This window comes from Cebus imitator, unplaced genomic scaffold (assembly GCF_001604975.1).
Source record: "Cebus imitator isolate Cc_AM_T3 unplaced genomic scaffold, Cebus_imitator-1.0 Scaffold220, whole genome shotgun sequence".
NCBI lineage: Eukaryota > Metazoa > Chordata > Mammalia > Primates > Cebidae > Cebus > Cebus imitator.
This window is the reverse complement of record NW_016107535.1, coordinates 1,418,330-1,433,202: the sequence shown is the minus strand read 5'-3', so window position 1 is coordinate 1,433,202 and position 14,873 is coordinate 1,418,330. Positions and strand designations below refer to the sequence as shown.

The 14,873-nt window shown below is 40.8% G+C and overlaps 1 protein-coding gene across 8 annotated transcripts in view; it reads right to left on the bottom strand.

The window, feature by feature from the left end:
• LOC108318535 (LIM domain containing preferred translocation partner in lipoma) overlaps nucleotides 1-14,873 on the bottom strand; it is a 731,582-nt gene that overhangs the window by 511,675 nt on the left and 205,034 nt on the right. The window contains exon 1 of one of the 8 annotated variants that reach the window (XM_017549611.2): nucleotides 1,474-2,989. The exons of 6 other annotated variants lie outside the window; for them this stretch is intronic. In XM_017549611.2, coding sequence (XP_017405100.1) covers nucleotides 1,474-1,512 — 39 coding nt within the window. In that variant the 5' untranslated portion in view covers nucleotides 1,513-2,989. Of the gene's footprint in view, nucleotides 1-1,473; nucleotides 2,990-14,873 lie in introns of those variants that run through there. One more of the 8 variants, XM_017549610.2, reaches the window with a different exon arrangement.

Sequence of the window (14,873 nt, the reverse complement as noted above, 5' to 3'; positions counted from 1 at the left end):
AAAAAAAAAAAAAAAGTGGGGGGCCAAAGCACTTCTGTCACCCTTAAAACTCATCTGAGAGAGAGGGAAAAAAATAAATAAATAAGGAAGACTCAGTAGCCCTTTCTTAGCCCTGTGATTAGTGCGCTAAAGAGAACTCTATGATTCCTCTACAGACATCCAACATTTGCTGCCTCTGTCATTTCTATTCTTCCTGCCTCTCACTCAGACAAAAGAAGAGAGCCCCCTTTGAAATACATTTATTAGAAATGACTCCAGGGCTTGCTCCTCTGTTTATTTTATATACAAGACACGGAGACTATAAAAGCCTCACTTACTTATCTAGTGGTGCTGGAACTTGGGTCCCACCTCCAGTAACAGGCCTCCAAATGATCTGAATGGTGGCCAGAGAGTGACAGGGATCAAACATGAAAAATAAAATAAAATGTGCAGTTCCAACACTCCACCTGGCCTGGGAGAAAGTGTTTCCCCTTTTCTGCCAGGTCAAATCCAAATTCTAAAGAGCGTGCAGTTTCCAGATCAAATCCCTCCTCCTCCAGAAAGTCTTTGTTTTCTCTCTACTTAACTCCAATCCCAGCTAAAACTAACGTCTCTCTCCTCTAATGACTACAAATTCCTCAACTCTACCTCTGAGTATAAAAGTTTTCTGTATTGACACCAGGCCCATTCTCCCAAAGTGTAGAGGCTGTATCTGGTTTAATTCAACAAATATGAAGATAAAATTTGCCTACAAAAATGACATAAGGCAGGTATATAAACAAGTATCATACAAGAAAGACACTATTAAAGACAATAAGACAGGGACAGATAAAAGATTCCAGGACAGAAGTTAAGCAAGTCTGTGTCAGATATGAAACAAAGACCTACAAACACAATTTATTGTCTGAAAAAAAAAAGGATATAGCTAACGTTAACTGAACATAAATAACAAGTCAGGCAGGGTCTTAAAACATTTTTGGTAATAACTCTTAATCCCCAAAGTAATCCTTGAGGTAGGCACTGTCATTACCTTCATTAGGCAGGAGGACGATGAGGCAAATGAACTGCAGAGAGACCACGTAACTTGCCTAAGCAAATGGCATCGCTTTCAAACCTCGACCAAGACAGCCCAGCTAACGTGCTTGACCACACTTCCACAGAGGACTACCAACCTCCTGCCCAAAGAAACAAGGGCACGGTACTTTCTAGAGCTCAGCCAAAGTAGGGCATTTGCAAAGAAACCAAAGATGTAAACGGTCCATACACCTAGGAAAATGTAAGGGTAAACTCATGCTCCAGGGATCTGAGCTGCCTTTATGGAAATAGGAATCTCCTAAAGTTTTAGAGGGAATGACTGAAGCTACTAATCCAGCTGCAGCCTTTTCTAATTTACCTGACTTCCTCAAATTGGAACTTACTCTTTGCTGAGAGCAGAGAGGCTGAACGTCTAGTTGTACTGTATTTTTTTGTGAGAGACAGAAGTATGATTCTTACCTTGACTACTAGCATTAGAAATGCTGATGCTACCTTCATGATGAATCCACGTGCACTTTCCTTCCAGAAAAGGTTAAAGGCCTTTTAGCAGAAAAATACCAGGTGTGAAAACCAAACTTGAATGGTGAAAGATATCATCTTGTGGCCGGTCTTAATGGCACTTAATTCTCAGATGAGGGATTCTGTAGTAAACAACCACTTGATTCTGTGCACAACATTTTTAATTTCATGCCCTGCTAATCACACAGCTGTTAAATTTCCCTTCCCATCAGTTGTAAAAAAAAAATAATAAATAGATAATCATTGTAATAATAATTTAAAAAACAGTTGGGCCTCAAACAAAATTTAAGCCCTAATGAATTTTCCCATCTAGAATTAATAATGTAGTGGATGGTGAAATTGTCCGGATTTAGTTGATGTGAATTTATATTACAATGTTTTAAAGTATCAAAATGTAAGGCTCTGAACATCAAAAGCTTCTGACATGCTGGCCACAAAACATGGTGGCCACTTCATCCTTATACTAACCCGGCAGCTGATAATGTATTCCAACAGATTTTAACAACTTATTTTCTTCCACTGTGCCCTTATCTCTTCTCAGCCACAACAGGCACTATACACACAGAGGTGCTGGCCAGACGTGGCACTGCGGACTTGATGATTCAGAGCCTGAAGAAGAGAAAACCGGTGTGTTCATATTGTAAACACGTCAATCTCACCAATACAGGGAAATGAAAAGAGGCTATCTTTAATGCTGCGAATACAAATGAAAGCTAAGGAGTAAAGGATGGAGGGCGATGTAAAAGTATGAGGAGGAAGAGAAAGAGGAAGTCCAAGGGAGCATGGCAGTGAGAGTGAGGCCATGGTGCAGGAGGGAGAAGCTAACGGCCAAGAAAGAAAATTCCAGAAGGAAAGTGGCAAAAACGATATCCAATAAAGAAAAAGACAGATGCACAAAAGGCAGTAAAATAAGCATAGTCAGATGGATCAGGGTATCAGAATCTTCAAAGGAGATATTCTCATATTTCTATGTATCTCTCTTCCCATAACCTCAGCTATAAATACTTTAAGAAATGCCTAGCATAGTTAACATACTGTCCCTTTATCTGGCATGTTTCTACACTAAATTTCATTTGCGGACATCCTTTTAGTCTTCAAAAGGAATGTTCAAATACCTCCTCCTTCAGGAAGCCCCTCCTTCATGCTCATGCCCACAGAAACCCTCCTTCGGGTTCCCACAGCCTGCTGTCTGTACATCTCCTTTGTCACACTGTACATCTTGCTTGGTGCAAGAGCTAGTTATTTATGTGTTTATGTCCCCTACAGAATAGTGAACTCTGGGAGGAAAGGAAATACATTTAGCCATATTTTTATTCCTTGGTAGCAGACCTAGGCTTTGCAGAGTAAGCAATTGAGGAATAGACATGTTTTCTTAAGAATACCTAAAGGTGTCAGGCACAGTGGCTCGCGCTTGTAATCCCAACACTTTGAGAGGCCAAGGTGGACAGATCACTTGAGGTCAGGAGTTTGAGACCAGCCTGGCCAACAGGGTGAAACCCTGACTCTACTGAAAATACAAAAATTAGCCTGGTGTAGTGGTGGGCACCTGCAATCCCAGCTACTCGGGAGGCTGAGGCAGGAGGATCACTTGAACCCAGGAGGTGGAGGTTGCAGTGAGGTGAGATTGTGGCACTGCACTCCAACCTGGGCAACACAGTGAGACTCCGTCAAAAAAGAAAAAAAGAAAAGAAAAGAAAAAAAAAAGAGGGGAGGGGAGGGGAGGGGAGACAGAGAGAGAGAGGAAGGAAGGAAGGGAGGGAGGGAGGGAGGGAGGAAGCAAGCAAGCTAGAGGATGTACCCTTTTTAGGTATTTTTGTGATAATAAAAACATAATTTTAAAGATTTATATAAATTTAACCATAATAACACCCTATGCCCCCTATAAATGGCAACCACTACTACTATTTCATGGCTCTTTTCAAGTGCACATGAGAAGTTCAGAATGTGAAAGTAATATTCAAAATCTTTATCACAGTTTATCCGAAGAAAATTATAGTATAAATATAACATTATTCTTCGACCTATGCATACAACTATTGGTATGAAAGTCATTTCCAGAAATCTGTAAGAGCTTTCCTAAAATCCCCATATCCCATGAGCTCCACCCACCATTCCATATTTCATTAAACACAAACAGCATTTCTTTCATACCTCATCTTTAATGATAAAGCAAATGAGTCAACTGAACAGAAATGAAGAAAACATCAACAATAATTTCCTACTAGTACCACTGTATTTCCATAGCACTTTATATACCTGCTGTCTCATTTGATCTTTTTCATGATCTTCTGCAGTGCAAGGAAATGGAATAATCACTTTAGAGACAAAAAAACTCAAGTCCATAAGATGCGATTTGTCCAAGAACACACAGCTAGTAAGAGGTAATGGCAAGATGTGATTCAGGATTCAAGGCTTTTCATCTAGATGTTTGTTCATTTATGCAAAGCTGTCTCCCTTACCTCATAAAAGTGTTTACCAGGCATAAGAAGTGGAAGATGGAGACCTAAGACTCACATAAATAAAAGATTGTCTAATTCAGGCCGGTGTGGTGGCTCATGTCTATAATCCCAGAACTTCGGAAGGCTTCAGTGGAAGGATCACTTGGGCCCTGGAGTTCAAGATCAGCATGGACAACATAGTGAGATCCCATCTCCACAAAAAGAAAAAAAAGTTATATAATTCAGACAGGGCATCATATGGATTTCATGAGAAGAAATAGAGAGGTGGGTGGGAGAAAGAAGGAAGGAAGGGAAGAAGTAAAGAAGGGAAGGAGAGAGAGGAGGAGGCAATGAAGAAAGGAAAGACTTTGGACTAAGATAGCCAGTTAAATATCCTGGAAAACAGAGGTCTTGAACTATGCTTTAAAGAAATACTAATAAACATAAGGCCACAGAATGACAGTTTCAGCATCATCTGGGATTGTAACACAAATTCTCCCACGCTCTCTCAGGCTTACTAACCCATAACTTCCAAGGGTGGGATTCCTAACTCCGACGCATGCTGGGTTTAAAAAGTGTTCCTTCAAAGTTAAGGTAGGACCTGGGCAAATAGCAAGAAGGTAACAGACATGTACAAGGAGGGGGGAAAAGTGACACCAAAAATAAGGAAGCCTAGAACCCAGAAAACTAGGTAGAACCCATCAAAATATGTCAAGCAAAGGTCTAGAATAATGGGTTGAAAAAGAGATGTTGTGAGGGACTGGGTCTAAAAAGCTATCGTAAAGTCCTATGTTATGGTGGAGACGGCCGGAATGTGGGCAGAACAGTGCAACATAAGCATGTGGACTCTAGAGGAACCCAGATCAAGTTTTAGGTCTTAAGGGGAGAAAGACGTGTCAGCCTAAAGAACAAGAGTATACTCAGGCAATTTGAGACGAGAGTTACAGGGGGTTCAGAGGCTCTTCAGAGGAGAACCTCATTTACAGCCTGGAGACAGATGAGTTCAGCAGACAGTCAAATAGGGAGAGGGACAAGGGAAAAGCTCAAGTTGTAAAACAACATGATCTATTCAGTACCAGCAAGGCACTCTGGATTCACTGTCCCCACGTATAGATGAAGAGATGAATAATCCTGACTCCCTTGGGTAGCTGAAGGGATTAACTAAGGAAATTTGACATGAAAATTATTTTTTTAAATTGCATTTCAGGTTTTGGGGTACATGTGAAGAACATTAAGACTGTTGCATAGGTACGCACATGGCAGTGTGGTTTGCTGCCTTCCTCCCCATCACCTATATCTGGCATTTCTCCCCATGTTACCCCTCCCCAACTCCCCACCCCCCACTGTCCCTCCCCTATTATCCCCCACAGACCCCAGTGTGTGATGCTCCCCTCCCTGAGTCTATGTGTTCTCATTGTTCAATACCCGCCTATGAGTGAGAACATGCAGTGTTTGATTTTCTGTTCTTGTGTCAGTTTGCTGAGAATAATGGTTTCATCCATGTCCCTACAAAGGACACGAACTCATCGTTTTTTATGGCTGCATAGTATTTCATGGTGTCTATGTGCCACATTTTCCCTGTCCAGTCTATCATCGATGGGCATTTGGGTTGGTTCCAAGTCTTTGCTATTGTAAACAGTGACATAAAAATTCTAACAACCTGCCCAGCATGGAATAAACACTCTTTACAGTCCACTTACTGCCTCTCTTTCCCTTTTGGGTCAATGCAGGGTGAAAGAATAAAAAATATTGAGCTGTCTCTGCAGCTAGTAGGTCAGCTGCTGACTTTAACCATGTTTTCTCCTAATATGTTCTCAGGGCAGCCAGCTAGAGTTCTTGTGGCTGGCAACTCTCACCAGTAGGCACATTCTATTTCAAGAGCTGAGACTCCTTCAATTCCTGCTTCTCACTTTTACTTGGTCAGAGGGACTGCTGCTCCTCAAGTTTGTTACCTCAGATATGGCTTGCTTTCTAGCTGACACATAACCATTTCTACAGGCAAACGTGCGCTAACTTCTTTCAGAAGAGGACTGTTGGCCATCCTTATGATGGACCAAGTTTTACTCTGAGATGACCTGTGTTTAGCAGAAGCACAACTTGTTGGATTATTTTACACAAATTAGTCCAGCTGGTTGGCTGGAAGAGGTCTTCTGACCCGTGTCTTCTAAGTGATGTTAACAGTGGTTGCTCAAAGTAAAAACAACAAACCAGGTCTACGGTCAAAGAAAGCAAGATGATTGCTGTCCCATGGGACTTCCTCAAAGACTGGGCATCTTAACCTACATTGTCAGCACCTGAGAGAGCACCAGAGGATGGCATTGTCCAGACTTGTGTGGCCACTCTTCCTGAGTGGTGTGTCCTTGGACTCATCTTTGTGGACAATGCATCAAAACACACTAGGTTAAAGCAGGATAAAAGTAAGGCAGGGTTTTGCCCAAGGTTGACCTCCAGAGAGACTGTGAAGAGATGCTTCTGTGACATTTTCAACTTCCCACTCAGATCCCTTCCCAGGGATTCCCCTCCTTCCACCACAAGCCCACTCTACTTCCCACTTCTCAGTGCATGCTATTTTGGAAAGAATCTGCTAAACTCAACAGCATTAGATTGGCACCTCTTCCGTTGTTTATTCTGTTTACTTGGAAAGCATCTCCCTTTACTATAATTCTACGCATTCAAGGCCAAGTCACTCCCCCCATAAAGACTTCTTTGATACCTGCCCTTCACCTCAGTGAAAAAAGATGGTTCTTGTTTTCTTTTCAAACTTTCTCTGCAAGTTTCTACTTTAACTTGTAGTTGTTTGTGTGTTGTCTCGCCTTCACTAGTCGGTATACCCCTTCCCTAATACTTTCATACCTAAACTCAGTCTCACAACATACAGGAAAGCAGAATAGGCAGTTATAATTATAATCACAGTGTGGAGACAATGTAGCTTTGTAGTTAAGAGGGAAGCTGCTGGAGCCAGGCTACCTGAGTTCGAATCCTGTCTTTAGCTATTATACCATCATCATGTAATCTTGGGCAAATTATGTAACATCTCTGGTTCGCAATTTTTCATCTGTGAAATGGTGATGATAACAGTACCTGCCTCAGAGGCTGGCTGAAAGGAATGAGTGAGGTAATGATCAGAATGCTACCTAAATCAATAGGCATTTAGTAGAAGTCCCAGAGAATCTAGAAGCGTCCATGTCAGAATTTTTCAGATTTACATCATTTCTTTCCTTCAATATGCTATCCTTCAAAATTGCTCATCCATTCATAATATTTATTAAGCTCATAAATAAGCCAGGTGTGACTCCAGGCAACTGGAAAACAAGACAGACGGGGCCCTGAATTCAAGATCCTTCCACGCTCTAGCAAGGAGAAAAAGGAGGCAGAAGGGGTTTGATGCAAAAGTTAAATAAACAGAAAAGATGGCAAACATGCTGGTTTTTTTGTTTATTCTCATGTCATACCCTCCAGCCAAATGATTTATTATACTATTCTATTTTGGCCAAAACTATACTCAGAATGCTTTCTGTTTTATTTACAACTATATTTTTAGAGCTCAACATTTGTTTAGAATGCTTGCCTCATCTCACCAGTTTCTTCAGAGAACCCACAAGGAATCACTCCGGAGTTTTGTATAAATATCTTGTACATGGATTTTGGATGACCCCTCCCCAACACCGGGCCTAAATCTAGGTGCCTCCCCCAAGTGACTGACATGTAACTTAAAAATACATATATATTCCTGACTCAGCAGGCAACTGCTGTTTCTGGGCTCACATAGTCTCTAAGAGATTTGTTACTAGAGGAGCATTTTATTGTGAGAAAGAGTTCAGCGTCATTCATAAAACTATAGGCTTAACCACTCTCTCCCTTCTGGATTTCAGCTATTAAAAGAGTTCAATCTAATCCCATAGTTTGATTCCTGAGGAGCTTTGGAAATGATGTTTCAGCATCTAGCGAAACAGCCATTCACTTTCTTTCCTGTCTTTGGAGAGGTTTTCTATCCATGAAAAATACTTTCTTCAATGTGATTTTTTTTTTATGTTCATACATAAAGGCTTTTTGTTAGAGTCACTCACTCATGCCCCTTAATCATTTCTGTCCTTCTTACAGTCTCTACCTTGGTTTGTAACTCACAACTTTTTATTTTCCTGCTCCACCAGGTCTGCAGACACACAAAGATATGCCACGCAAAGACAATCATGGTGGTGGTTGCACACGTATGGAGAAGAGGGGAGACACCTGAGGATGGAAAGCAATAGAATAAAAAGTTCAAGTTGTGGGCATCCACGCTCCTCCCCAGAGTGGTTATACCGTTGATGAGAAGCAGTTGAAATTCCAGCCAAAGCTTTTAGCCTTCCCTTTGTCTGTATTCACTCTAAATAATGGTATTTGTCAAGCTGAAAATCTAGAAAGTTGGGAAGTTTATTAAAACTAAAACGATGTAAAGATTAAAATCAGAAACAAATGAGGTCTCATTTAATAGATCTTATCTCAAATGGAAGTATGGAGAATTCTTTTCCACTGAAAGAATGTCCATAGTGTCCAGGTTAGCCAAGATCCATTGCCACAGTTGCCCACTGAATGCTTGTGGGGAATAAGCCACTGACTCTAGATCACCTAAGACAGTGATACCAACAGGTAGGCAGGTTAACCAGTAGAACCTTTACTTAAGTGAAACAGTTTCTAAAACTCTAAATTTTAACAAACCAATAGCAGAACTGCTTGGTTTGAAGGGCCCGGAGTCCTCATTGCCCACCCCACACTCCATCATTGGAGCTTCATTTCTACCCAGAACCCTCGAGCTTCTTAGAGTATAAGTTTAAAAATTCACTGATCTAATCTAATTTCACCCTTAAAAATTCTTCAGAAGATACTGAGGCAGAGAGATTAAGCATGATCCACAAACTAGTGAGTAGCATGGCCAAAAGTCCTCCCGAAAGAAACCATGTTGCCTTTTTCCAAATATATAGTATTTATGTCCTAAGACTCTGCCCTTTTAGAAGGAAAAAGAAGTTAGGATAATCAATGTGCCGAGAAAAATTAAAAACTGTGTCCAAGTTCAATGAATGGACACTAGCAAATGAGGACATCTAACATTTTGGGAAACTCAGCTTGGAGAAACTAAAAAAAATCCGTACTGTAAGTTAAAGTTTCATTTGATGATTCTACAGTGAAAACAGCAAAATTACAGTAGAGAAAAAATTTTAGCTACTATCCATAAATGTGGCAGGCACGAAATCAAGCCACTCTAAAATAATGTAAAATCCATTCAGTTTTAAGTACAGCAAAACATAGCAGCCTTTGTGTGAGGTGTGGGAGACATGTAACTCAAATGTGCTCCTTGGGTTAGTAACGTAAGCTAGGAATTCACGAAAAAAGTGTGAGGAGCCTAAGAGAGAGTGTTGAGCAAAAGACATTGTGAGACACATTGATAGAAGAGTCATATGATTAACAAACTGTCACATCAAACTTTTCTACAACGTGGGAACACTTTGACACTTCATATTTTTAAGACTGACATTTTGATTCATTACTGTAAATAGCACTTTGGGTTAAATATTGTGACAAGGAACAGATCATATATATGTACATATATATGCACTCTATATATTACTTGTGTATATTTTTTCTAGCTCTGTAACATTTTATAATATATGAAACCTTTTCCTACATTGACAGTTTGAGCCAGTATGTAAACAGGCTATTTCACTCTTAAAGTACCCATTTCTATGACAAGTAGGCAGATGGACTTTCCTCATTTCTGAGTCTATAAAGCAGAGGGATTTCAAGAGTAATGGAATGACTTCTAAAGAGATTCTGAAAACTCCCGGCAAGTGATTTTACCAGGGCATTTTACCTTACTTACCACACCTGAGTTCGCAAAATCATTATGACGAACATACATAAAACAACTCTTCTGTCTTCAGGGTGCTCCCAAGCTACTGGAAGAAACACACACACACATCCAAAATTCTAGAGTAAAGCAGACAGGTTTGAATTGAGGAAGGTGCAAAGTGATGCTTTTATTTCCTTTTTTTCTTTCTCTCTGTGTGTGCGTGTGTGTGTGTGTGTGTGTGTGTGTGTGTGTGTGTTCACTGATTAATGTTCCCAGGGACATTGTTCACCGTAAACTGATTCAATTAAATTAAGCAAATATGGGTATCAATGGGGCTAAAGAAATTTAGAAAGTTTACAAGGCTGGTCACATTCTTAAGACAAACTTTCTTCTGAAAGAAAGTATAAAGATAGTGTGTGGTTTCCATCTAACTTCAAATAATATAATTTTCTAAAGTTTCACTTTACCTGAAACTGTAAAAGAAAAGATAAAATATCCATTTCTCCCCACTAAAAGCCCGTGTCAATATCAACTTTTCTTTGGTAATTCCAAAATTATCATATACTTTGAAAATATAGAAAATGTTATTTTTAAAACAATAAAACCAACACACACAGACACACACACAAAGTACAGACATAGGCCGACATGCATCTTTCTCTTACGTATTCAACTTTCTCTCTGGACATTATGTCATTATTATTCAACTTACCCTCCTCCTTAAAAGCCTGGGAAGGTACAAGAAAGAAACATGAAACCTACATTTAACAAGATGCTACATTTACTACAGATCAGCTTTGTCTCCATACTAAAATTTACATCAAGCAATGATGTTCTTCCTGGGAATATACACTAAAAAAAAGAAGACTACTCAACATTGTTTTTTTTTTTTTTTTTCCGGAAAGAATGCAGAATGTTGTCAACAAAACTCATCTAAATCCTATAAAAGTTAGGAAAGTATGATGAATATCATCTAATGAATGTGGCAAATACAGAGAAAAACCTACAGAACATCAGTATCAAACAAAATCTGGGTTTTGGATGTAGCACTCAAAAATTTCTGCACCTTTCTTTTGAAACCAAAAAGAACACACACACACACACACACACACACACACACAAACACAGTGGTCTAGTTTTATTCTTAGCTAAATTAGTCAATTCATTTGGGGCAGAGTGCCTTTTTCTTTATATTATATACGTACCTAATTGTGTTAAAAGTTAAAGGAGTCTTACAAAGTAGTTCAAGGCTTATTTCAAATTAAGGAAATTAAAGAAAACAGAAATGCAGTATTTTCCTTTAGTCTGAAAATAAAAAAGCTAAAGTGTTGACCAAAGTATACCACCATTTAAACCTGACACCACATAATTCTTTTCCCAAACTCTTCAGGAGGTAGATTACAACATAAAAAGACTGAGGACTCCTCAGGAAAGGCTGAACCACTGTCTATAAAATAAGACCTCTCCAGTATGGAGTGGGGGTAATTAAAAGTAACATTACAGTATTTGGAAACAGAAAATCTAAATGCAAATCAAATCTCCCATCACTTGCTTCTAGAGGTAAATTTGAGCAGTCGCTTGACTTTTATTTCTTCATTGTAAAATGAGGATAATAGTAGACAGTGTATTGGGTTTATGAAAAATAATCACACATAAGAATTCTTAACAGAATCTAATTTGATGAGAACATTGCTCCAAAAAATCATTAATTGCCAATTTTCGCCAGCAATTAATAAACATTTTTTAGAGGTCATTGGAATCCAACTAAGTTCAACTCAACAAAAAGTTACTGATACTCATCCTGTGTTTAGATCTCTGCCAGGTGCCTGATTACAAGGTAGGGCAAGAATATAAAGTAGAGGGGAGGAAGGCCAATTTAAGTCACAATTTCTGCTCCCAAAGTCTCTGTAATCTTGTGGTGGAGACCACATTTCAGATATAAACTATCGGAAAAGTACTTGATGTTATAAAGTACTCAAAAAAAAAGCCTAGTAATGACAATGAATCGCTCTTGTGGAAGTTTTAGGTGAGTTCTAACATGAAGTCAGAAAAGGGTTCAGAGCAATAAAGAACACGACATTTTTCCCCCCCAGTACCTTTAAGCACTCGCTTCTCAAGGAACCTATCTGTGAAATCTGATAGAAAAGTTCTCCCCTAGAAAAGTTTCAGTGGATGGACATTGCTGAGTGGCACCTTGGCCATTTACTCTGCACATCTTACTCCCCCTCACTTTCCCACGCCTGCCTCTGCACTGAGACTGTCTCTATTTCTTCACCTTCTCTGTCCACTCCCAGACACGGCAGTGTCAGCCCATCGCTCCGCAGCTTTCAGGGCTGAAGAGGGCGCTCAGGCAGGGCTCAGCGCTGCACAGCTGGAACATCACAAAGCAGGGAAACAAGACCTGAGCTCCTATCCCAGCCTTCTCTCTCTGCACTCTGTGGCCTTAAGCAAGTCATCTCCGCACAATGCACCTCACTCTCCTCACACATCAAATAAGAGTATGAGACATTCGCAAGCCCTTCTTGCTCCTGAACATCCAATGTCTGTGCGGGATCTACAGTTTCCAACAATTTCCAAGTGGCAACTGGGGGCTCGCCAGTCACACAGCTCCCGAAGAGGCACTGACGTGACCACACCGACAGTTTCTATTGTGGGGAAGGTCAGTGACTCCTTCAGAAAATAGCTGATCTAAACAGAGCCCAAGGAGTGTCATGGCAGCACTGCTCACAAGCTGCCAAAGGTGGGGAGGAGAAGCAGCCAACATGCGTGTGCAGCTGCCGCATTTCAGAACAGCACTCAAACCTCGTTAATGTCATCTTGCTTAATACCGAGTCCCATAGATCATAAGCTATTTTTACTGTGTATTTAACAGATTTGTGTATCGTCTTCCCTGCCAGAATTTTCACAGTCCAGTACAGAAGACTCTGCCATCACCGAGCCTCAAGACCTGAGGCCACCCAAGGTTAACTGAGGAGAAGGAGGCAGGGGGAGTAGCAAAAGTAACAGAAGAAAAATGACGACGAGGGAGAAAATAATACACACTGAAGTCAAGGTGAGCCAGAGAAGAGGCAGAAGTAAGATGTGGTAAGGGCAAGTAAAAGCCAATGCGACAGACTCTCAAGAATGAGGCAACCAGGTTGCTACTCTCCAAACACTCAGAATGTATGTGTGGAAAGGAAAGTGGAAGAGCTCAGTCTTCTCTTATACTCAGGTGACCACAGGTCCCCCAACACCAATTTTGATCAGAGCTTCTGTGTATTTTCACAGTCGCTACAATCCATATTTAGAAGAGTCATGCATGGTACTCTGCAGAGCCCTACACCCGTGTTCTAGGAGGAAAGCATCTATCCACTACAGAGTGCCTTTCAGGGCTTACAGGAAAGGGCTTCAGCTAAATGTCCTGTTTAGAAACAATCTGACTCCCTCATGGAAGGATGGAAATTCTAGCGTTTGAGGACTGACCAAGCTAAACGATGTGAAAACACCTGTCACAAGGCCTGTCACATGACAGACTTGCAATGAATGTCTACTTCTTTCCATCTGTTTAATACAGCAGCAGCACCACGTGTATCACCTTTATTCTTAGTGGTCTTCATAGAAAGAAGGACTCCAGACAAAGCCTCTTGAGTCCTAAGAAGAGACTCAGGTGCCAAGCATCTCTCTAATGCCTGGTGAGATGAGGGCATGATTTGCAGACTTGTCACTATGCAGGTATATTTAAGTAAGTCATTTATTCCCTGGGGTGGGGGAGCTGGACTAGATAGCTTTGAACTTCCTTTCCAGTTTGGAAAATTTTTAAGCCTCTAAGTCTCATATCCATCTCAGAAACAAGGAATAAGCAGAGAGATAAACTGTGAAGAGCATAGTCATTGCTTCTCTACAGAGCACTACGTCTAGGGCCCTGTACCAGGAGCTACAGGGAACTCAGAGAAGCAGAAAGTAATCCTTAAATTAAAAGCTCTTACGATATGTATGAGGGATGAGATGGGGTGGAAACATGAAAAGATGACAATACGAAAGAAAGTTTAATTCTAAAACAAAGTCCATTGCTAAGACTGAATTCCAGAGCCAAGGAACAGTCAGGGAAGACTTGGGTGGGAGAAGAGATACGTGCTGGTTCCTCACGCAGGAAAGCAAGGCCCACACAGGCAAAATCGTGGGGGGCACATTTTATAAGAGCTGGCCCTCTGTGGCAAAAGGGTGATCGATATCTCGGATAGTCAAATCCCTTATTTATGTCTTATATTACTTTAACATCCTGTGTTTCATACACCAAAGAGTAGAATAATAATGTCCACACACCTATCTTCATCGTAATGCTTGCTCTGTGGGTAGTCAGAAGAATATAAAATAAGGACAGGACACTGGGTCCTAGGCATTGCTCCACGGCTGCTACTCAAGTTCCAGGGTTTTGCTAAGTGGATAAACTGGCTGTGGGATAAGAGACTGGAGAGCTTCAGCTACAGTTCTTGAGGCTTTCTGTGAACGATCATGTTCAAAGCTCACATTTTGCAGACAGAATCTAAAATTTACCAAAAGGAAGTGATTTCTCTCAACTACACATGTCTGTGATTGATGCCCAGTTCTTCAGACATGCCTGATACTTACCTGCTTGAGTCCTGCTGCAAGCTGGTTTTGGCCTGCCAGAAACTTAATCTTCAAATCCTTGTACTATCTTATCACAGTGTAATTAATAATCTTTCAAAGCCAATTTTTGTCCCTGGTTCTATAAGAAACCAACAATAAGAAACTTTTCCAGCTAGGCACAGTGGCTCATGCCTGTAATCCCAGCACTTTGGGAGGCTGAGGCTGGTGGATCACCTGAGGTCAGGAGTTCGAGACCAGTCTGACCAACATAGTGAAACCCTAACTCTACTAAAAATACAAAATTAGCTGAGTGTGGTGGCACATGCCTGCAATCCCAGCTTCTTGGGAGGCTGAGGCAGAATTGCTTGAACCCAGGAGGCGGAAGTTGCAGTGAACAAGATGGCTCCATTGCACTGCAGCCTGGGCAACAAGAGCAAAACTCTGTCAAAAAAAGAAAGGGAGGGGAGGGGAGGGGAAGGGGGAAGGGG